Raw genomic sequence first — 24,871 nt, 5'->3', positions numbered from 1 at the left:
AACTAAAAGTTAACTTTTTAAGAACCTCAATAAAATTAATAAACTTCTAGCCAGACTAATCAGGGAAAAGGGGAACAGAGACAAATTACTAGTATTGGGAATGATACTAAATCTCTACAGGTTATACACATATTAAACTCATTACACTTTCTACAGATATTAAAAGAACAATAATAGAGTATTATAAGCAACTTTTTGCAATAAATGCAACAAGTTAAATGAAATGGGTAAGTTCCTTCCAAAACTTACCAGGCATGTGAAGAGACGGAACAATACAACCATATGACCAATAACCAACAGAAAAACAAACAAGATAAACAGACCAATAGATGATGCCGATATTGGAAAAGACAAGCATTTAAATAACTATAATTAATATGTTCAAGAGAACTGGAGTCTATTACAAGTCTATAAAACAACATCAAAGGAATACTCTAGAACTCAAAACCACAATGTAAAATTAAGAATACAAAAGATTATTTTGACAAAAAGAGAAGATAGTTTTGGCATACTGGAAGGCAGGTCGATAGAAAATATCCAAACAGAGAAAAAAATTTTTTTCAACACGTGGAACATGATAATTAAGTTTAATATATGTGTAATTAGGATCCAAAAAGAAAAAAGGGGCAGAATATATGAAAAGGTGGTAATAGAACTTTCCAAAACTAAAAGGCATCCAGCTAGATTCAAAAAACTCTATAAACATAAAGCAACAAAGAAAACCACATCTGAACACATCAAAGTGCTTTAAAAGTAACACAGAGAGTCTTAAAAGCAGCCAAAGAAAAATAAAAGACACATTATCCTCAGCAAGAATACAGCTAATACATTGCCTTCAATAAGACTGGTAGCTGACTTCAACAAAAAGAAAGGAAGACAGAAAGCAACCAAACATTCTTAATGTGTTGAAAGAAAATAACTACCAACTTAGAACTTAATAGCCAGTGAAAACACACTTCAGGACAGCCACAGTGGCTCATGCCTGTAATCCTAGCACTTTGGGAGGCCAAGGTGGGCAGATCACTTGAGGCCATGAGTTTGGAGACCTGCGTGGCCAACATGGCAAAATCCTATCTCTACTAAAAATACAAAAAATTTAGCTGGGTATAGTAGCACATGCCTGTAATCCCAGCTACTCAGGAGGCTGTGGCATGAGAATCATTTGAACCCAGGAGGCAGAAACTGCAGTGAGCTCTGATCACGCCACTGCACTCCAGCCTAAGCAACAGAACAAGACTGTCTCAAAACAACAACAACAACAAAAAAAAAACACCAAAAACCACTTCAAAAAAGGTGAAACTGCCGTGCATGGTGGCTCACACCTATACCCAGCACTTTGGGAGGCCAAGGTGGGGGGATCTCTTAAGCCCAGGAGTTCAAGAACAGCCGGGGCAACATGACAAGACCCCGCCTATACAAAAAATTTAAAAATTAGCTGGGCATGGTGGCATGTGCCTGTGGTTCCAGCTACTGAGGAGGCTGAGGTGAAGGACTGCCTGAGCCCAAAAGGTTGAGGCTACAGTGAGCCATGTTCACACCACTACACTCCAGCCTGGGTGCCAGAGTGAGACCTTGTCTCAAAAAAAAAAAAAAAAAAGGTGAAATTGAGATATTTTCAGAGAAACAAAAATAGAAAAAATCACTGATACTAGGTAGGCCAGTATCAAAATGCATTATATAGGGAAGTGACAGTATTATTATCCTAAAAATTGAAAACAACTTCAATGTCCAACAGAAGATTGATAAGTAAATTATTACACAGAGATGAGAATGTTACATACCTACCAAAAATAATCACATAGCAGAAAAATACTGACATGAAAATATGTTGATGATTCACTGTTAACTGAACAGCTTGCACTACAGTGGACTACATTAGGAGCCCATAACATCATATAAGTATACATATACTTATGTAATGGCTCAACAAAATGCAGGAAGCAGATAGATAATCAAGAAGATTAACAACAGCACTTTTGGTGGTATGATCTCCAATGATATTGTTTTAATTTTTTTTTTTTTTGAGACTGAGTCTTGATCTGTCGCACAGGCTGGAGTGCAATGGCGTGATCTCTGCTCACTGCAACCTCTGCCTCCTGGGTTCAAGTGATTCTCCTGCCTTAGCCTCCCAAGTAGCTGGGATTACAGGCACCCGCCACCATGCCCGGCTAATCTTTGTACTTTTAGTAGAGACAGGGTTTCACCATGTTGGCCAGGCTGGTCTCAAACTCCTGACCTCAAGTGATCCACCCACCTCGGCCTCCGAAAGTGCTGGGATTACAGGCGTGAGCCACTGTGCCCTGCCTAAAATGTAATCTATGCTTTCTTACTGTTTCCCACATTAGGGATGTGCTATTTTTTAACTGGGGGTAAGAGAGGAGGGGAGAGGAGGGGGGAATGGAGAAAGGCAACTCTTTACATTAAACCATATTTTAATACAAATGATAAGTTCTTAGCTAGGCATATGGTCTAACCTTTATTGGTACATCCCCCATGTGTGCTTTTTAATTTTTTTTTAATACCAAAACCTGCCAACATGAATCAACCTGTACTTTCATTTTCCACTATTTGGACCTTGAGAGCTTGCTCGAAGATTCTAGCAGGGGAGCGCAGCTGCTCGTATACCCTTGACCCAAGACCAGTCCTCCTCTATTTGGGATGGTTGTCCTCTTCAACCAAGCACGCAGCTTCAGCCTCAGGAGGGACGCACGTGGAGTGGAGAAGGAGGAAGGGGACACCTGCCGAGCCAGCCAGATGAGCTGAATCAACCCTGGGGATCAATGGGGTAACATGTCACAGCCAGATAGCCCTCACATTCAATTTTCCACTATCTGGGATGAGAATTAAAAATGTTAAGTACCTGAATGTTACCTCTTTGAAAAAGAAACTTAATATTCGTCATTATTAATGTAAAAAATGAAAATGTTTCTGAAAAATGAAAAGCAAATTATATCCGAAACACCATACTTTAAAAGACAAAGTAATTCATAAAATTTCATTTTTCACAAGTGATTTCTGTAGACTTCTAAGACTTAAAATTAACAGAATTACATCTCTGTGAAATATCCAACTAAAGTAATAACTCAGAGTTGAGGCTATAAGAGTAACTTTAAATAATTTAACATTTGCATAATCAAAAAAATGGAAAAAAACAGGAATCTCTGTATCCACCTATTTCACAGAAGTTACACCTAATAGGGCTTTTAATAAATGGCTGTAAAGCAACCTGTAAATATAAATGCCATTATGTAATTATAGTCAATTAGTAACAATTATATTGCTCTGACACTTGAGTGTTCTATAAATAATTCATACAACTCCATCTAGAATTTTTGATCCAGAAAAGGAGAAAATGCAACAGCCATTGGTGTAATGCCTACAAGGAACTTAAAAAATATTTTACTTTATGCATCTGTAAAAAACTATAAGGAAACAGATAAACATCAAAAGGTTTAGCTACAGTGCAGAACTTTGACTTTTCCCCCACAATGTTGTTTTATTAAAATAGTCACAGTAAATAAATGCTTTATTTGACACAGCACTAGAAGTAAAAATGTGGGGAAGAGGTGACATAAAATATATGCTTCAAGATTGAGATAAGAGGAAACAATTTTCTTTTAATATTAACACTGGCTGACATATTTGATGGTAGACAACAGTTAACTGATAGGATTTAATTTCCTAATTTTTCTAGCAATCCTGAAATGATTAAAGAGGCTGTATTATAATTATCAAATAAAACATCGAATGGTTCTTTCCAGCGGGAAAGCTTAAAAAAAACTACTGAAATAGCTATCAGTCTCACAGATGCCTGCTAAAAGAACATAACAACACCTTACGTTATCAAGAGCTAAGATCTGAGCTAAGTTTCCTTTCTTAACTAATTAAAAGGTTAAGATACGTATTCTCCCTCAAAATCCCATGCCTCTCCCCCAACCAAAAAAAAACAGCCAGAAATAGGCTCATCCTTACAATGTTGTATGTAATTTTCTTATAAAATCTGTCATTTTCTACCTTGTGTTATAATGTCTATGCTTTTCAGTTGGGCACGATGGCTCATGCCTGTAATCCCAGCACTTCGGGAGGCCGAGGTGGGCGGATCACCTGAGGTCAGCAGTTTGAGACCAGCCCGGCCAACATGGAGAAACACCGTGTCTACTAAAAATACAAAAATTAGCCGGGTGTGGTGGCAGATACCTGTAATCCCAGCTACTCTTGGAGGGCTAAGGCAGGAGAATCGCTTGAACCAAGGAGGCGGGGGTTGCAATGAGCTGAGAGCACGCCACTGCACTCCAGCCCGGGTGACAGAGCGAGACTCTGTCTCAAATAATAATAATAATAATAATAATAATAATAATAATAATAATGTCTATGCTGTTTTAACCATACTAGATTTCAAAACCACTGAAGGCAGGGTCAATTATACTGCATCTTTCTAGGTATCTCCCATAGTAAATAGTCTTGATCAATACTCTGAACTTTTTGCAAACTCCATCAGCTAAAAAGAATTAAGGTTTGGTAATTCTTTGTAACCTGGTTTAAAACAAACCCTCTGGAACTATTAGAGAACCAGAGGGATGGATGGAGGAGAGGGTAGTGCATATTAGTTGTTTGTTGTCAGTTAAGCAAAAACCAAACCAAAGAGCCTCTTCTCTCCTTTTCCCTTCAAAAGCTAAATTTTATCCAAGTCAGTATCAGTGTCCCTTAGTTAAGGACAGTCTGCTTAGGTTCACTTCAGAGGAGCTCAAAAGGCTGGTGTAATCTACGAGGCTTTCGTAGGAGTCTGCAAGCAAGTACAGAAGGAAAAAAAATCAAAGTTTAACCCATACACTATCGATCAAGTCAAAAGCCAAAGAAAACCCTAAAACTTGGACTCTAAAGAGTCCTATAAAATTCATGGAATCCAAGCACCTTTTGGGTTTGTTTAAAACAGGGTGTCACTCTGTCACCAAGGCTGAACTCCTGGGTTCAAGTGATCCTTCCACCTCAGCCTCCCAATTAGCTGAAACTATGGTGTGCACCACCCCATCTGGCTAATTTTTTTTAAAAAAATTTTGTAGCAAAGAGGTCTCACTATGTTGCCCAGGCTGGTCCTGAAATCCTGGGCTCAAGCCATTCTCCCACCTCGGCCGCTTGAAGTTTACAGTGAATTAAATCTATACCAGATAAAACTCACAACAGTATGACCTCCCTTCAAACTCTGCAAATGCCTCCGTAACAATTGGCCCCTCACTAGTGAAAAGACGAGTATGACCTATGGTCTATATCAGATGTTAAGCTTTCTGACAGGCTCCAAGTCATGTCCCTGTCCTGTAGGTAATAACAGAGCCCATACTGGAGGCAAAATGGCAAAGCAGATGATCATTCAAGATGATTCCGTTTTCAAGGCTGAAAAGAACATATTTGCAAATGCACAGAAAAAGATCTAGAAGATCATACAGTGGTGTTAACAGTGTTACCCTTCAATCAAGGGTATACGAGTAGCTGTGCTCCCTAGATTCCTCTGGGGAGGAATGTGAGCTAGAAGTGGATGTAAAGGGGTTGTCACTTATTATATATACACTGTATTAACTTTTTATGAGCATCAGTTTACTTCTGTAATTTTAAAAATAAGAGTCCCAGCTACTCGGGAGGCTGAGGCAGGAGAATCTCTTGAACCTGGGAGCCGGAGGTTGCAGTGAGCCAAGATTGTGTCACTGCACTCCGGCCTGGTGACAGAGCAAGACTCCATCTCAAAAAAAAAAAAAAAAATTGAAATGTAATTCCATTTTTAAAAAATATTGAATGGACCCACATGGAATTCAAATGAAAAATAAGTGACACTTTGCAGAAGTCTATTAGAAAAACCTACATATCAAACAGAAATAATATAAGTATCCTATCCTAAAAAATAAAAAGGAATACTGGTAATATTACAAAAATGCCCACAGCAACTGCAATCCATTACTCACTATTCACTACTTTCATTACACAATATTAGTCACCAGGGGGAGTTTGAGGGTCCCCTCCCAAGATTATATCTCATCTAACAGCTGCCTGTGCAGTCTTAACCTCATTAAACAGGTTTTCAACAATCCACAGTCCTAAAAAAATGTTCATTTTGTACACTCTTTCATGAGAAACAACCAGACACACACACACACACACACACACACACACACACACACACACCCCAATTTACATTTCACTGGGGTTCATGTTTGATTTCCTCAAAAGAAAGAAAAGTTTCCCAACCTGAAAAGCAAACTAACCTAGACAATCAAGTTTACTAGCACTTTAAGGGAATGTTCACATCCTCCTCACAATTGTTTGTCATGAAACTTTGGGGTTAACTAAAATTTTACCCATCTACGACTCCTGAAAAAAAGAGGAGGGGGAAACACAAACTACACTCTGAAAGCAGCATAATCCAGCCATAATGCCAAATGTAAACAGTCATTATATTTAATATTTTAGCAAGGCAAGATATAACTAAACATCTTTAAAAGATAAATGCCTGTGACCTCTGCAATCTTAAAAATTAAAGTGTAAATAGTCATAAAAGGTATCCCAAACTTCCTTTTTAGTTGATTTTCTTAAAAAATATGAAAAGCAATCATATTGAAAATGACTCAAATCACCATAAATTAGGCAACAAAAATCACACAAATTATTTGGGGGAGAAGGATTTTTGTTTAATCCAGTTTATGAGTCCATAATACACACAAAAATTTGAAAACATGAAGACATACACATAATATATCTCATTTCCCACCATTCCCTCAGACTATTTCTCCCTCTCCTCTATAGTTACTAGTTTTCTAAATCCTCCCATAATTTCTTTATATAAAGAGCAAACATAAACTTGTATTATTACACCTCGCCCTTAAGATGTAACACACTATTCACAAAGTACTGCTACACCTTGCTTTTTTCACTTCATAGCAAATTTTTGCAATCTTTGCATGTTAGTACGTAGAAAGCTTCCTTATTCTTTTTTCATAACTGATTACGCCTAGCTTTAGAACATTTTCAGTCTGCTTTCTTCAGGCTTTTTTTTTTTTTTTTTACTTTTTTTATTATTATACTTTAAGTTCTAGGGTACATGTGCACAACGTGCAGGTTTGTCACATATGTATACATGTGCCATGCTGGTGTGCTGCACCCATTAACTCGTCGTTTACATTAGGTATTTCTCCTAATGCTACAGGCTAACCTTTCAAGACATTATGTTCAGCCAACCACTTAACACAGGAATTAATTTCCTTCCCCCAAGATTTGAAAACCAATCAGATTTGAGGCGTCCCAAGGGATAAGTTTCAGAGAAAGCAATTCATTATCTAAATTACATCCTTTTAAGAATGTTTATTTTCAAACAGGTAGAGGGGAATATTGCACAATTTTCTCTATCGCTTAAAGCTACAAATCAGAACGCAATATTCAAAGTGAAATTACCTTTGATTTGGGGGGGATCAGCGTTATAGTCAAATCAACGACTGTAAAAGTTTACTTCTTGTGCTTTTCTTCCACTGTAAAAATTTTTTTATTTTTTAAAGAAGGCTAAAAAGCCTTAAAGTCTAATAGCATGGCATTCTAATAGCAGGAAACCACAATCTGATTTGATCTTTCATCTGCCAGGTCAGAGACTGAGGCTTTTATCTTGCAGAATTAGGCTCACCTACCATCAACAAGAGGACCTCTACAAAGCTACAAACACTTTCAAAGAATATAAACTCTGCGGCGCTGCGTATAGGAAATTACACTCCAGGGGCCAGAGCGCCAGAGCCAACTCCAGAAAACCCAGCTTCACTGGCGGAAAGAAATCTACAAACGCCAGCGGCGGTGACGGAGAACGGGAAGCGCGGGTGGACGGAAGAAGAGAAACGGAGCGCCTCGCCGCCAACCCTCGAACCCGCGCGCGGTTGCTGGAGTCAGACGCTAAGAGCCGCGCGCTGCCCAGGGACGGAACCCCGGAACCACGACCACTAACGGAACCAGCCCGCGGCCGGCAACGGCGACCGTTCGGACTGCGGACTGCGGCACGCGGGCCGGGCGCCGGGAGGGCGGGGGTTCCCCGGAGGAGCTGGCCGCCCCGGCGCCCCATTGGGCGCTACTCCAAACGTGCCCGAGTGGTGACAGGAATAAAGTGGGTCACAAGGCCTAGCGGGTCCCCAGCGAAAGCTCTCTCGGCACCCGGTCCCCGTCTTTCCCCGCCTCCCAGCTGCTGGAATCGGCCGCAGCTCCGGGCGCCCTCAAGCCGCCCGGCCCCGCCGTGCACCCCACTCCCGCCCCCTGCCCCGCAGGTAACCCCAGCTGCCCCAGAGGGCCTCTCAGGCAGGGCGGGCCTCGGCCCGAAGTCCCGGGAAAAGACACACTAGAACGAGACGCCAAACTTGGGCTTCAGCTCCCGCCTTCCCCACCCTTGGCCGCCGCCCCCCGGCCCCACACACGCCGCCCCCCGCTCCCTCCCCTTCCCCGCGCCCTCACCGTGTGGCTTGCGGCGGCTCCGGCTTCTTCCCTCCCCCACCCAGGTCTCCCGCTGCGGTGACTCGGAACCACTACCCCGCCTGTGTCCAGGAGGCGCCGCAGCTCCCACCTCCAGCAGCACCTGGGGCTGTGAGTGGCGCCCCCCACCCACCCCCCCAAAAATTCGCCGCTCCTGTGGCCAGCTCCTCCTCCCCCTCCCTTCCCTTCCCCTCCTCCACCAGCCCGGGAGCGCGCATGCGCCGCCAAGGAAGCCAACCGGCACTCGGCAGGCCCTGGGCCCACCGGGCGGGCGCCTCTCACCGGCAGCGCTCGGGGCGGCGGCGGCCAGATTTCCTTCGCGCTCTCGCTCTCCGGGGTTTCCTTTTTTAAACCGGCAGCCGCAAGCCGAGTCCGTGATTGCGCCCCCTCCCGGCGCATGCGTCGTCAGCGACCCCGCGGGCTCCGACGGCCGGCGGAGGCTCTGCGCTCGCCCCTCCCCTCACTCTCCCTTTCCCTAGCGCGGCTCGGTGCGCATGCGACTTGCCCCGTTAGGCAGCACGGAGCCGCGCCAGGGGATCCCGGACGCCCGAAGAGACTCCCGCGCCCCTTGGGCCGAAATCTGGCTCTGCAGGCGCACCGTTCCCTGCCCCGGCGGGGAAGGGCGCCGGTTACTAGAAAGCCGGGGAGGCGGGGCCTGGTCGGGTGGAGGGCGCGGCCGGCCGGCAGATCGCTAGCCTTAGGTCCTGGAGGCTCTTTGGCTTTCCCCCCGTATGCCGGGGGCTAGGAGGAGGAGGAAGAGCTTCCTGCCGGATGAGGGATCCAGAGGCCAGAAAAGGAACCCGCTCTCCCTTCCAAAGCAAAACACTGCCGACGCCAGCTTAGATTTTTCGGGTGTTGGCAGGAGACTTTTTCCCCCAGTGGCATCATTCGTGTTTCCTCTCCTGGTGCTGGGAGAGAAGAGTTGCAAAGGCGCCTGGACCGCCAGTAACATCCTCTCCCATCTCCTGAAGGAGCGCGGCTTGGGTTGCTTCTTATTGGTGGGTGGGCCTGGGGAGACAGGGCATGCGCCCTCGGCCGGAGGAGGGAAGCGAAAGGAGGTCGGGATTTATTTGCTCATTTGGAGATTTTCCCTTGGCCTTTTATTAAAAACCAAGTGACAGTATAATGGAAGATGGAGAATGAAGCATCAGAAATAAACCAGGACCCTAATTTGCATGGATTTCCTCGTTGGAACAACGTGTGACTACTACTTATCTTCGGGAAATTACTTACCTTGATGCGTTAAGGCACATTTGGTCCACATGAGAAAGCACATTTCAGTGCTTCTACTGGAAAAGAGATCTTTACAGTCTTAATTCCTAGTAATTCCTATGTTTTAATGAATATCCTTTGGATTTGAAATAAAAGCCATCTTTTTCTTTCAAAAAATGCACTTTTCTGGCCATGAAATCCTCCCTTTAAAGTAACAGTCACCTCAGTAAACATTTTCAATTCTTGCTGTATGCTCTGGGCAAAAGAACATCAAACTGAAGCACTTATTCAGATCCTTGATCCTGCACCTAAGGATTTTTCTTTCAGGAGTGGGAAAACATGATTTGTTAATTTACCCCATCATATAGCAGAAGATATTTTGGTCGACATTTTTGCCTGTTCAGCATTCATTCCCTATTCTGATAATTTCTTTTGAAGAACTATCATTTATCCACTCTCAGTCCATATGGTCTGAGCAGGACACAAGGGGAAGGCATATTTGAGTTTAATCCTCGGTTGCAAACTGCAGTTCCTAAGAAGGGTGTTACCTCTTTACCAATGGGTTTAAATCTGGGAGAATGGAGACCTGGAGCCATCTTTCCACACGTGAATTCTGAGAAAGAAGGCAACATGGAAAAAAAGCAGATTTGAAGACAGGTTTGGCCTAAAGACATGTTTGAGGCCTGGAAACAAATGTAGATTAGATTCCTCTGGAAATTTCGTTAAACCAGTCAGTAAATTCTTGCATCTGTTTTATTGCTTAAACCAGTGAGAGGTTTTCTTTCACATGCAATCAAGAGTCCCGACTGACAAGAGGTAGGTAGCAAGACGGAGGCAAAGTTAGTAATACTGATAAGGTAGGTTGCAGCCGGACAAGAGAGGGTTTGAATGCTTTCCCTAGGATGGATTTTTGAATTTTATTCTAGAGACACTAATCCCTCCTTATATTCCCCATCATCTAGAACGTATTATCTTCAAAATACCTTTGCCCTTTTTAATGATTTCATTCTCCTCTCAAGTCACCAAGATCAAACCATGTCCATCTTTGACTCCTCCCTCTTTCACTGTATTTAATTATTTACCAAGACCTGTTGATAATCCCCCGTTTTTCTGCTCAGTCCTCTCTCACTGCTTGAACATTTCCCACGGTTCAGTTCACAGCTTCTCCTTTCTCCCACATTCTCTCCAAGAAAAGAAAAAATGTACTGGATATGTCTTTTTTTTTTTTTTTTTTTTGAGACAGATTTTTTGAGACAGAGTCTTGCTCTGTTGCCCAGCTGGAGTACAGTGGCATGATCTCAGCTCACTGCAACCTCTGCCTCCCGGGTTCAAGCAATTCTTGTGCCTCAGCCTTCCAAGTAGCTGTGATTACAGACTCCCACCACCACACCAGCTAATTTTTGTATTTTTAGTAGAGATGGGGTTCCACCATGTTGGCCAGGCTGGTCTTGAACTCCTGGCCTCAAGTGATCCACCCGCCTCAGCCACCCAAAGTGCTGGGATTACAGGCGCGAGCCACTGTACCCAGCCTGTATTGGATATTTCCAATAGCTTTTCCAACTTCCAGATCCCACATTTCCATAAAACAAAAATCCTGCCTCATAGTTTCATAGCTCCTAAATTTATATTCCATAGCCTTAAACATAATTTCAGATATTCTGTTCACCCTTTCTTGTGAACCTTGCTATCATTTAAACTGAGTATTTCCAACTCCTCTGTCAACTGATTTCCCCCAGTTGGTAGGCAAAGTATCATAGTGGTTAAGAGTACAAAATTAGGATCTTAACTGCCTGGATTTAAATCATAGCTTCACCACTAATATTCTGCATGACTTTAAGCAAGTTATTTCTCTGTTCTTTAATTTCGTCATCTTTAAAATGGGATAATTACAATCCTATCTCATAGCTTAACTGAGACAGTGTGTGTGTCTCTGTGTGTGTAATTTTATCCCATAAGAAATCCCATAGAAATGTTGGCTATTCTTGTCAATGATGTTCCTTTTTGGGTAATTTTCATGTCTCTTTTGCTCTAATTCTTGCCCTAACTCCTATGTCCCATCAGTCACAAAGTCATATCTGTTCTTTCATAGTAACTCATCCATTCATTGACATTCCTAGTTTTACTACCATACTTTAGGGTGAATTGGAGAACAGGAAGCTTTAAGATATGCTTAATAGAGAATATAAGGTTAAGTATTTTTTTAAAGCTTGCATAGTTTATTCAGTTACTCATATTCTTTCTAATCCCTTTAAAATGGAACTACAAAACCCTGCCTCATAGTTGAGGTAGTATTATAGACTTTGTGGTCAAAACTCTTGGCTTAAATTCTGACTCATGCTGAGAGATAGTGAGCAAATCAAGTAATTCCTCTGAGCTTCAGGTACTTATCTGTAAAGTTACAAGACTAGGCATTTCAGAGAACTGTGATGATCAAAGGTAAATTAAACTGCTACATAAAGGCTAGGTGGTGACAATGGTGGTTGTAAATCTTTACAATTTCTTGTCGGAACCCTAAGAATAGTTGAAATGACTCACAGATTTTTAACTCCAGCCTTCACTTCTCCCTTGGGCTCTATACACACATGTCTGTTTATCTACCTGATGTCTCTTCTTCTGTATCACAAATATCTTGGATGCTTCTTTCAATCTATTCTCCACAGAGCAGTCAAATTATTTTGAAAATATAAATGAAGTCACGTTATTTTCTTCTAAACCCCCTTTTGTGATTTCCCATTACATACAAATTCCTAATTATGGTCACAATAACCTGTTTGATCTGGCCCCTCCCTACCTCTCCAACCTCATGTCTTACCATTTTTTTCCTTTTCCTGTGACACTCCAACCCAGAAACTGCCTTTCATTTCCTTGCTAATTTATCTCTGCTCTCAGGCTTTCATGCATGCTGTGCCCTTGCCTGGACCCCTCCTGCCTTTTCTCATGGCTGGCTCCTTCTCAACCATCACATCTCAAAGATCTAACTACCCTATTTAAGTAGGTCTCCCTCCAACATCCCACCTGCCCCCCCCACCACCAATAATATCCAAAGTTATTCTCTTCTGTTGTGTCCAGTTTCCTCCATAATACTTGTTAAGTTTAAATTATGTATATATTAGTTATATGTATATATGATATTTGTTTTCTTATTAACTATTTTCCCTACCACCACAAGATAAACTCCAGAAGGGCGAGAACCATGTGTTTTCTTTGCCACTATATGTGTAGCATCTATTTCAATACCTCAGGTGAGCTGGGTAGAGTGACACGTACATGTAGTTCCAGCTGAGCCGGGAGGATTGCTTGAGCCCAGGAGTTAAGGAACAGCCTGGGCAATGTAGCAAGACCCCATCACTAAAATAAATTAATTAAAATTTAAAAATAAAAACCAGGTTGGGTGTGGTAGCTCATGCCTGTAATCCCAGCACTTTGGGAGGCCAAGGCAGGCAGATCACTTGAGGTCAGGAGTTTGAGACCAGCCTGGCCAACATGGTGAAACCCTGTCTCTACTAAAAATACAAAAAAATTCACCAGGTGTGGTGGTGCACGTCTGTAGTCTGAGGCTTGGGCAGGAAAATCACTTAAACCTGGGAGGCAGAATCTGCAGTGAGCCCAGTTCGTGCTGCTGCACTCCAGCCTGGGTGACAGAGCAAGAATCAGTCGAGGCAGGATAATCACTTGAACCTGGGAGGCAGAGGCTGCAGTAAGCCCAGATCGTGCTGCTGCACTCCACCCTGGGTGACAGAGCAAGTCCGTCTCAAACAAACAAAACCACCAATGCCTGAGGTGAATGAATGATTTAATGAGTGAATGAAATGCCAGAAAGATGATTTTTAGGATCATCTTTGTCCCAAATTATGACTGTAGGCAGATTATTGTCAAGGGGTAGCCTTAGTAATGTGCATGAAAGTGTGTCCGGAATTTATTCCTTCCGGTGGGTTCTTGGTCTCACTGACTTCAAGAATGAAACCATGGACCCTTGCAGTGAGTGTTACAGCTCTTAAAGATGGTGTGTCTGGAGTTTGTTCCTTCAGATGTTCAGATGTGTCCAGAATTTCTTCCTTCCAGTGGGTTTGTGGTCTTGCTGACTTCAGGAGTGAAGCCACAGACTTTCGCAGTGAGTGTTACAGCTCTTAAAGGTGGCGCATCCGGAGTTGTTTGTTCCTCCTGGTGGGTTCGTGGTCTCGCTCATTTCAGGAATGAAGCTGCAGACCCCCCACAGTGAGTGTTACAGCTCGTAAAGGTAGTGTGGACCCAAACAGTGAGCAGCAGCAAGAGTTATTGTTAAGAGTGAAAGAACAAACCTTCCACAGTGTAGAAGGGGGGCTGAGCAGGTTGCTGCTGCTGGCTTGGGTGCCAGCTTTTATTCCCTTATTTGGCGCTGCCCACATCCTGCTGATTGGTCCATTTTACAGAGCACTGATTGGTCCATTTTACAGAGCATGGATTGGTCCATTTTACAGAATGCTGATTGGTCCATTTTACAGAGTGCTGATGGTGCGTTTACAATCCTTTAGACACAGAGTGCTTTAGACATAGAGTGCTGATTGGTGTGTTTACAATCCTTCTTAGCTAGACACAGAATGCTGATTGGTGCGTTTTTACAGAGTGCTGACTGGTGCGTTTACAATCCTTTAGCTAGACACAGAGCGCTGATTAGTGCATTTACAATCGTTTAGCTAGACACAAAAATTCTCCAAGTCCCCACCCAACCCAGAAGCCCAGCTGGCTTCACCTCTCAAAAGTACAAAAGAGAAACAAACTAAAATCAGTCAGTGAAATATGATGTGACTAATACCGTTCTAGTGATTGAATACTTGAGAACCAGCAAGAATATGTAACACTAATAGATACAGCTAATGCTTGTAAAGAAGATGCTGACTGAAATCTAAAATAGGGTACAAGTGCATGAAGTACCTCACCTTCTAAACAGCTGCCAACATTTGGGGTCAGATACCCACTCCTTCACCCAAGGATAAAAGTTGGACAAAAAGAGATCTACCATAGCCAAAACCTCCAACTCTCTACCCTCAGACCACATAAGTTCAACACTTGGCAAGAGGAAAAACACCTGACAGAATCACTGAAGCCAGGTTCCTGGGGTGTACTATGGTTTTTCCTTTCCTTTTTATGCCTCACCCTACCCAAAGTGAACAAGACTCCAACAGAATCAGCTAGGTGACTATGAGGGAGGGAGAGTGGCATCTCATTCACTATCAAACTTGCTGATATTGCCTTGTACCTACATGAAACAGGAAAAGAGTTGGAGAAATAGCTGGCCAGGGAGTGGGCTGAAATAAAGCAATCTACAACATCTACCATGTGGTATAGCAGGGATACCAAGGATGTGTAAGTTTCTCATGGGTCAATTGATGCTGCGTAGAAAATGCTGTCCAGGTTTGAACTATCTTGATACTGAAGGGGGAAAGAAATTCTAGTAGCAAGAGGCTGGATTTACTTCTGGGAGAGGAAACCAAGAGAGTTAGCAGAGATAGAGCTAAGACTGCTCCATCGCCTGTGTTGATCGAGGGACTGTGCAGTTGGGAAGCTGTTTCACAGTTTCTAGGAGAACTCAATGTGCCCCATTAAAGAGTGAACATTTGGATGCAGTATTCATTGTACAGTTAAGGAAAATTTATCCTTTTCATCCCTATTCTCTCTCCCAGTCCCCAACACTAGAGGGATAGGCCCTGAATGTTACTGATAGAGGGTCTCGACTGCAAGGTGTCCAAGTTCTTGGCGTTTTGAACTAAGAATTGGACAAAACGCCCCGCAAAGCAAAGAAAGAATAAAGCAACTAAAGAACGAAAGCAGGGATTTATTGAAAACGAAAGTACACTTCACAGTGTGGGAGCCGGCATGAGCAGTGGCTCAGAATCTTCTCCGGTCCAAATACCCTCTAGAGGCTTCCCATTGGCCACTTCATTTCATGAAGTGGTGGCTTGCAATTGGTCTGAGTGGTTGCCAAAAGCAAGCAATCAGAGGCTAAGGTGAAGTTACAAAGTTGCAAACGAACTCTCAGCCAGCAATCAGTGTGATTGGTTGCAGACAGCCAATTTCCCATCTGCCACGCACAGAAGGTGGGGGTTTGCAAAGTAGCCTCTGGTCCTTTTGTTACTTAGGCATGGAAAGTTAGGGTTTTCCTTTAAATCTGGCTCTAGGAAGTTGGAGTGAAACAGCCTTAGGTTCCCTGCCTCCAGACCTTATTCTCCTGCCTCAAAAGGAGAGGGAAAAACTGGTTAAAAACCCCACCTTTCATCTTCAGAGTTGCTTAAGTCACAAGTTCAGCCAGAGAATGTTTGCTTGGAACTGACACTGGAGTGTTCGACTAGACAGACTTAATAACCCACACTGTGGGATGGGTAAAAGAAGTTGCTCAGGTTGTCTTTAAAGGATTTGCTGTGTGGTGCTTCTCGAATTTTAATGTGCGTGTCACCTGGAGATCTCATTAAAATGAAAATTATGATTCAGTTAGTCTGGGATGGGGCCAGAGATTCTGCATTTCTAACAAGCTCCTTAGGAATGCTGCTGATTCTAGGACCACATTTACCACATTTTGACAAAAAAGGCACTATAAAGTAGAGAAGGGAGATTCAATAGAGCACACTTGGCAAAAATAGACAAAAATATTAGGATAAAATCAATTTTTATAGATCAAAAAATGACTGAATATTGGCAATTAAAAAAACTAACTTTGTACCCCATTGAATATTCATTCAGTAAAATGGGGAACAATATTACATATTAAATAATTTCTGCATATCCTGACAAATATTTTTACCCTAGTCAAATGAGAATGTATACATGAAGCACTGTATGGAAGTAGTAGTGATCTGTGTTGGTAGGCATCAATCAGTCCTTGCTAAAAGAATGTGTGTGTGCACTTTGCTAAAGAGCGGGGCTGAAATCACAAGCAGTCAGTTCTAACATGATATAATTTTATTATTTTTACAAATGTTAAAGTCTCCAGAACTGTTTGTGGGTAAAAACTTACTGCCACCTGGTGGATCTGAGTTAAGACAAAGGGAAATAGATATCTTCTTTTAACTTTAAAAAGAAAACAAATATGTATTTACTTTTTAAAAGACTACATTTGGGGGAATTTCTGCATTTGGTTTCAATTGGAGGGGAAAATAATGTATATGAATGTTATTTTGATAAATATGGTTATATGCATTAGATGTTATATGCATTATAGGCATTAGAGTTACATTGTAACTTTAGAAGATGGCTCTTCCTTTCATTTCCATGGCTGTTTTTATCCTGAATAGTAATTTATCCATCCATTTCTGGAAGGTTCAGGAATTGGATAAATAAAACTAGATAATTACCTGACATGTGTGTAATGCTGTAATAAAGACCACTGTGTGTGACCTCTCTGAACTTTCCTCCATCTAGTCCCAAGATGTATCTCAGAAGAATTTTCCTAATCCTTCCCAGAATTAGATCAATTGATTTCACCTGGTGAAATAAATTCTCATTACCTTACTCAAATGTGTATTTAACTTTCCTTCCACTTCATGATTCTCTGTAGCCTCTAAGATCCCTAAACCCCCACCAATAGCAAGAAAGAGCCTTTTCTTGACTCAATGTTCAACTGCCTCAATTCTCACCAATTTATTTTTGTAATCTAGGCATTTAAACCTAGTCTAGATTCTCTTACAAATATCAGTGAACATCCATAATGAGAATTATGGATCATGAATACAAACAAAGTAGAAAAAAATCTGTTACTGAACTATTATATGCTGGATTTACCAACCTTTCCTCTAAAAGTGATGTTCATTATTATGCCAAGACGAAACATCCTATAGGCCTTCTGCAGTGTACTAATGTATATTTTCTCATGATGAATTCTTCTGTGATTACTGTTAAAATATAAGTCATCCTACAATATATTTTTCTCACCTCTGCTCAGGATTTAGAAACTTACATGGTGTAGTGTTCTAATGATTCTATACTTTAACTATTAATGAGAATACTTAGTAATTTTCTAACTTAATAGTAACTACTCAGAACAATAATAATGAATAGAGATGTTTTTTATGTACTTTTCAGAATCTATTAATTGCATTATGCTATTAAGTGGTTAATGTTTTAATAGGTAAGGGATTCCAAAGAAAAAGCATTATGGCCATAAATTTAAAACTTTTTACTTAAGTCTCTAGATTTTAAAATGTGTTGACTTACATAAAATTTCATGGTTTTCTTACATTGCTTTAATTTGTAGTTCTCTTTGGAAGTGAGTAAGCAAGAAAGGTCTTGTAACATTTGTGTTTTTGTCCAACATGAGTTAGAAAAAGGATAAACCACAGAAAAATACCAAAGGCTTAACACAAATTCTGTTTTTTTGTTTTGTTTTGTTTTGTTTTGTTTTGAGATGGAGTTACGCTCTTGTTGCCCAGGCTAGAGTGCAATGACACGATATCGGCTCACCACAACCTCTGCCTCCTGGGTTCAAGCGATTCTTCTGCCTCAGTCTCCCAAGTAGCTGGGATTATAGGCATGTGCCAAGACACCCAGCTAATTTTTGTATTTTTAGTAGAGACGGGGTTTCTCCATGTTGGTCAGGCTGGTCTTGAACTCCCGACCTCAGGTGATCTGCCCGCTTTGGCCTCCCAAAGTGCTGGGATTACAGGCGTGAGTCACGACGCCTGGCGGCCAAATACTATTTTTTTCAGAGGCAATGAATATTCTGAAATGCCTGGAAATTTTTAAAATGACATATATGCCATAATTCTAATATAAAAATGAAAATAAATCTATTTATGACTTTTCTGATCCCTAATATAAAAGCAGTCATAAGTAAAACATTCAGTACACATATACTAAAAGCTATTTATTGAATATTTCTCTCTATTTGGTATCATTATCACTGTTGGAGCTATCACTGTCATCATGAATAGAAGTGTTTCTAATTGAAGATACCATCATATCTACAATGTCTTTTCTGGGGTTTTCTTCCAAATCAGTCTGTATTGCTCCAACTTCTGCTAGCTTCCATTCAAGTTCTGTAATAAATAACCCATCATTCAGTTAAAAATCTTGAAAAAATGAATAATTTTTCATCTATATGAAACAAGAGTTGACTCTTAGTAATATTACCATGGAAATGATGATATATTTATTTATAGTTTTTTTTTCTTTTTTGAGACAGAGTCTCCCTCTGTCACCCAGGCTAGAGTGCAGTGGCACAATCTTGGCTCACTGCAACCTCTGCCTCCCAGGTTCAAGTGATTCTCATGCCTCAGCCTCCTGAGTAGCTGCAATTACAGGTGCACGCCACCACACCCAGCTAAGTTTTGTTATTTTTTTAAGTAGAGTCAGGCTTTCACCATGTTGGCCAGGCTGGTCTCGAACCCCTGACCTCAAGTGATCCCCCTACCTTGGCCTCTCTAAGTGCTGGGATTACAGGCATGAGCCACCACGCCCAGCCTGATGATATCTTTAGAACTGGGTGACAGTAAAAGTGCTACAATATCAAAATACACATTGGATACAGCAAAGTTATACTGAAAGGGAGAAATTACGGTTAAACTGGGTCTTAGTCTGTTTTGTGATAACAGAATACCTGTGACTTGAGTAATTTATAAAGAACAGAGATTTATTTCTTATACTTCTGGAGGCTGGGAAGTACAAGGTTGAGGGGCCTGCATCAGGTGAGGGCCTTCTTGCTGAAGTTATCCCATGGCAGAATTCAAGTGAGTTAGAGAAGGTGAGTGAGAGAGAGCAAGAGAGGGCTGAACTCACTTTTAAAACAAACCCATTCTCATGACAACAACTCCATTTCTGCAATAATGACATTAATCCATTCATGAGGGCAGAGACCTCATGACCTAATCACCTCTTAAGGTCCCACTTCTCAACACTGTTTTACTGGGGATTACTAATTTTGGGGGACACATTCAAATCATACCATTCCACCCCAGCCCCCAAAATACATGTCCTCTCACATGCAAAAGACATACATTCTATCCCAGTAGCCCCCAAAGTCTCAGCTTGTTCCAACATCAACTCAAAGGTCCAGAGTCTCATCTAAATCAGATATAGGTAAGACTCAAGACACAATTTATACTGAGGCACATTTCCCTCCAGCTGTGAGCCTATAAAATTAAACAAGTTGGCCGAGCGTGGTGGCTCACACCTGTAATCGCAGCACTTTGAAAGGCTGAGGAGGGCGGATCACCTGAGGTAAGGAGTTCAAGACCAGCCTGGCCAACATTGTGAAACTCCATCTCTACTAAAAATACAAAAAAAAAAAAAAAAAAAAAAATTAGCTGGGCGTGGTGGCAGGCATCTGTAATCCCAGCTACTCAGGAGGCTGAGGCAGGAGGATTGCTTGAACCCAGGAGGCAGAGGTTGTAGTGGGCCGAGATCGAGATCGCGCCATTGCACTCCAGTTGGGCAACAGTGCAAGACTCCGTCTCAAAAAAAAAAAAGAATGAAGTGAAATTTTAATAAATGGTGTTGAAACAATTGTATTTTCTTACAGAAAAAAAGTAGATACATTCCTGATATGGTTTGGCTATGTCCTCACCCTAATCTCACCTTGAACTGTAGTTCTTATAATCCCCATGTGTTGTGGGTGGGAGGTAATTGAATTATGGGGGTTGTTACCTCCATGCTGTTCTCTTGATACTGAGTGAGTTCTCACAAGATCTGATGGTTTTATAAGGGGCTTTTTCCCCACTTCACTTAGCTCTCATTCTTCTCCTTCCTGCTGCCATGTGAAGAAGAACACATTTGCTTCCCATTCTGCCATGATTGTAAGTTTGCTGAAGCCTCCCCAGCCATGCTGAACTGTGAGTCAATTAAACCTCTTTCCTTTATAAATTACCCAGTCTCAGGTATGTCTTTATTAGCAGCGTGAAAATAGACTAATACAATACCTTACATCAAATCATACACAAAAGCCCAATGTTATTCAAGACCTAAGCTCAAAAATAAAACTTTAAAACTCTTAGAAGAAAGTATAGGAGAATATATTTTTCACCTTGGGAATACAGAAAGGTTTTCAAAAGAAAGCACGAAAAGTGCAAAGTAAAGAAAAAGATTAATAATTTTCACTATGCCAAATCATAACTTTTATCTGACAATTGAAATGATAAGCCATAACTGGTGAGAATATATTAGTAATACCATAAAAATAGTATCCAGAACTTTACATACACATTCATGCACACATACCCACTCTTATAAATCAATGAAACAACATATGCACACACACGCACTCTTATAAATCAATGAAAAAACACAAATGACAAAATGGACAAAGTATATAAACAGGAGAGGAAATCAGAATGACCAATGCATATGAAAAAATCCATAACCTCACTTGTAATCATGGAAATCCACATTTAAACAATGAAATGATACCACTTCATATCCATCAGATTGACCAAAAAACCAATAGTCTAAAATTAACAAGAACTGGTGAAGATGTGGGTATATCTTCAAACACCAATGGAAGGATAAATTGATACTTTCATTTATAGAGCAATCTATCAACTATCAAGTGAAGTTGAAAATGTGTATACCTTATGATCCCACAATTCTCCATATATCCTTGAGAAAATTTTTACAGGTGGGCACAACAATGGTCACAGCAGAATTGTTCATAATGGGAAAATTGGAAACAACTCACATTTCACACAGTAGGGGAATGATAAATTGATGAATAGCTGATTATAGAATGTTAGACAGGAGATAAAGTTATTGAATCAGACATATATGAAATAAGAGATTCTGAATACTATGGTTGAGATTTTTAAAAAAGCAAGTTGCAGAATGATACTACGATATAATGCCCTTTATTAAATACTTTCAATTTTGCAATTAATTATTCCTTCTATTTCTATAGATATACTTAAAGCATAACAAGAAGACCAGATAGTTCTTTTTAAAATTAAAAATAGAATTACCATATCATCTAGCAATTCCATTTCTGTGTATATTCCCAGAAGAATTAAAAACGGAGATGAGCATATTATTTGTACACACATGTTCATAACAGCATTATTCACAGTACCCAGAAGGTGGAAACAACCTAGGTGTCCATTAACAGATGAAGGGATACACAAGATATACTTAAAAAGGAAAAAAATTCTGATAACATGCTACCACATGGATGAAACTTGAGGACATTATGCTAAGTGGAATAAGTTAGTCACAAAGGACAAATACTATATGATTCCACTTATATGAGGTATCTAGAGCTGTCAAATTCATAGAGACAGAATCTAAAAAGGTGATTGCCTGGGCTGAAGCAACTGGAGACTGAGGAGTTCTTAACGAGTACAGAGTTTGTTATATAAGATGAAAAAACTTCTGGCGATGGATGATGGTGATGGAATGTGAATGTGCTTAATTCCACTGAAATGTATGCTTAAAAATAGTTAAGATGGTAAATGTTATGTTATGCATATTCTACTACAATGTTTAAAATATACCAATAAATTTCATTGATATCTGTCTCAAAAAAAAAAGGGGGGGGAGGACGAGATACACACTAAATTTGTGATAGTTTTTGCCCCTAAGGAAGCAGGGAGGGGAACAGGACTAAGTATGGAAATACAGGTAACTTCAACTTTATCTGCAATGTGTTTTTAAAAGATAAGCAAACAGGCCAGGCTTGGTGGCTCATGCTTGTAATCCCAGCACTTTGGGAGTCAAATGTGGGAGGATCACTTAAGCCTAGGAGTTTGAGACCAGCCTGGGCAATATAGTGAGACCCCATCTCTACTATAAAATTTTTCTTAAAAAATAGTTAGGTGTGATGGCAGGCACCTGTAGTCCCAGCTACTCAGGAGGCTAAAGTGGGAGGATTACTTGAGCCTGAGAAGTCAAGGCTGCAAGTGAGCCATAATTGTGCCACTGCACTCCAGCCTGGGTGACAGAGTGAGATGCTATCTCAAAAAAATAGCTGAAGCAAGCATAAACAAATGTTCACATTTGTTACTTTTGGTAATTACTATGGTCTTGAATGTTTGTGTCTCCCCAAAATTCGTATGTTGAAATCCTAATCCCCAAGGTGATGGTATTAAGAGGTGGGGACTTTGGGAGTGGTTAGACCATAAGGGCAGAGAACTCATCAATGAAAGAGTGAACAGAGAGGCCAAAAGGAGCTTGTTTGCCCCTTCCACCATGTAAGGTCAATGAAGAGGTCACCATCTATGAAGAACAGGCCCTCACAAAACACCAAATCTGCTGGCGCCTTGATCTGGGACTTCCCAGCCTCCAGAACTGTGAGACATTAATATAAAGTTTCTTGTTTATAAGCCACCCAGTTTACAGTATTTTTATTACAGCATCCCAAACAGAGAAGACAATAATGATTTCATGAATGCTTACTATATTATTATTCTATGTATTCTTTTATGTACTCTTATGTTGTTAATTTTTTTAATTAAAAAGAAAAGGTCCAAGCTACAAAAAAACAAGGTGGTGAAACAAGGAAAGGCCTTAGAAGATTAAAAGAAAAATGGGAAAATTCTGAAACAAAGTATCAGAGGTCTCGGTAAGGGCAAAAACAACTTTGGGGGACTGACAGAGTCAAAGAATACCTATTGAAAACAACCAGCCAGGGGCAGAGGCTCACGTCCGTAATCCCATCACTTTTGGAGGCTGAGGCGGGCGGATCTCCTGAGATCAGGAGTTCAAGACCAGCCTGGCCAACAGGGCGAACCCCCATCTCTACTAAAAATTACAAAGATTAGCCAGGTGTGGTGGCGGCCACCTGTAATCCCAGCTACTCGGGAGGCTGAGGCAGGGAGAATTGCTTGAACCAGGGAGGCAGAGGTTGCAGTGAGCCAAGGTCATGCCACTGCACTAGCCTGAGTGACAGAGCAAGGTTCTGTCTCAAAAAAAAAAACAAAAAACAAAAAAACAAAAACAAAAACTGAAAACAGCCACTCATGATGGCTTTAACACAATGGTTAGAGAAAATGATTTTTAGTTTTGTAAAATCGAGTTAAAGCAGTGCCAAAAAATGAATATATCAAAGAAATTACCTTAGGAAGTAAAAACAATTAAAGAAGATAAAAATAGAAAGTTTTGTGTTGTGTGCTAAGAAAAATAAAGTAATAGGAGGCATGGTCCGTGCACCTTTTAGGAAGATAAAATTCAAAGGGAATTGATTCATCAACAAAATTAGATATCATGCTAATAAGTGAAAAGAAAGATGCATTGAGAATATATGCTACAGAAATTCAGTAGAGAAGAAAAAGATTACGAATTGGTCCAATATTACATAATGCAGTAAATAAAAATTGAACAGACTCATGAAGGAATAAACTTTGGATTTGGATAATAGAGAAAGGTAGAATACATTAGGTACAAGCAGAGAATGTGTAAAAAAAAGTGTGATGGCACAAATGAGTAATGTATATTTGTGGGTTGTGGCTGAAGACCAGCCTAACGGGAACAGAAACTAGCAAGCACTGAGAAATATAGTTGGAGAGGTGGGTGGAGATTCTAAAGGAGAAGATTCTAAATTTTTAATTTACTTGAGACAGAGAACTATTAAGGATTTTAAGCAAGGAGGTGTTATTAGAGTATTACTATAGGAAAATTAATCTGGAGGCATATAAAAAGAGACTAGAAGCAAGGAAAAAACCTTGGTACTAAGGAAGTAAGCTTTCAGGATGCTTGTTAGTTTGCGGATGTTTTCACCTATCATTTTTATAAACAAAATTTGTAACATTACCTTTTAGCTTGAGATTTATCCCTCCACATTCTATAATTCCAATGAATTTGGCTTCTATCTGACCATTTTTATAAACAAAAATTGTTGGTAAACAATTGTCATGGTAGTGTTGAATACAGCTATTCACGATGGCTTTAACAAATTTCGTTTCTGGAAACTTTCTTGCTAGAAGACTAAGATGCTGGTTAACCAACAAACACATTGGGATGCTAAAAAGAGAAACAGTACACACAATCTTTAATAAATGGGCTACTCAACTCAGTCTAATGAAATAAGTAAAATATCGCCATGGCAAAAATATATCTTAGATTAATATAAAAGCATATTATTATCATCCTCTATTGTTACCTTTAGCAATGAAGAACTGTATGTAGAGTCCTCTGGTTTTTATTGCAAGCACCATTATAACCGGGGAATGAAGCTAGCTACCATGGCAAGCTGATGCTTAACTTAGGGAAACTACATCCAACTGAGCAT

At 40.7% G+C, this 24,871-nt stretch overlaps 2 protein-coding genes across 13 annotated transcripts in view; both read right to left on the bottom strand.

Annotated features, from left to right (window-relative positions):
- The window catches only part of CLOCK (clock circadian regulator), a 119,276-nt gene extending 109,788 nt beyond the window's left edge, over positions 1–9,488 (bottom strand). For 3 of the 11 annotated variants that reach the window (XM_063705280.1, XM_063705281.1, XM_055385066.2), the window contains exon 1: positions 8,467–8,608. The gene's annotated coding sequence lies outside the window, so the exon portion shown is untranslated. Of the gene's footprint in view, positions 1–8,466; positions 8,691–8,766 lie in introns of those variants that run through there. The other 8 variants (XM_019025458.4, XM_055385065.2, XM_055385061.2 and 5 more) reach the window with 8 other exon arrangements.
- A 9,015-nt stretch (positions 9,489–18,503) lies between these two features.
- PDCL2 (phosducin like 2) overlaps positions 18,504–24,871 on the bottom strand; it is a 35,784-nt gene continuing 29,416 nt past the window's right edge. For both annotated transcript variants that reach the window (XM_019025141.3, XM_055385056.2), the window contains 2 exons: positions 24,395–24,603; positions 18,504–18,701 (listed from right to left, as the gene is read on the bottom strand). In XM_019025141.3, the coding sequence (XP_018880686.1) occupies positions 18,547–18,701; positions 24,395–24,603 (364 nt within the window). In that variant the 3' untranslated portion in view covers positions 18,504–18,546. The remainder of the gene's footprint in view (positions 18,702–24,394; positions 24,604–24,871) is intronic.

The sequence above is a fragment of the Gorilla gorilla genome, chromosome 3 (assembly GCF_029281585.2).
Source record: "Gorilla gorilla gorilla isolate KB3781 chromosome 3, NHGRI_mGorGor1-v2.1_pri, whole genome shotgun sequence".
NCBI lineage: Eukaryota > Metazoa > Chordata > Mammalia > Primates > Hominidae > Gorilla > Gorilla gorilla.
This window is presented reverse-complemented; position numbering and strand designations above follow the sequence as displayed.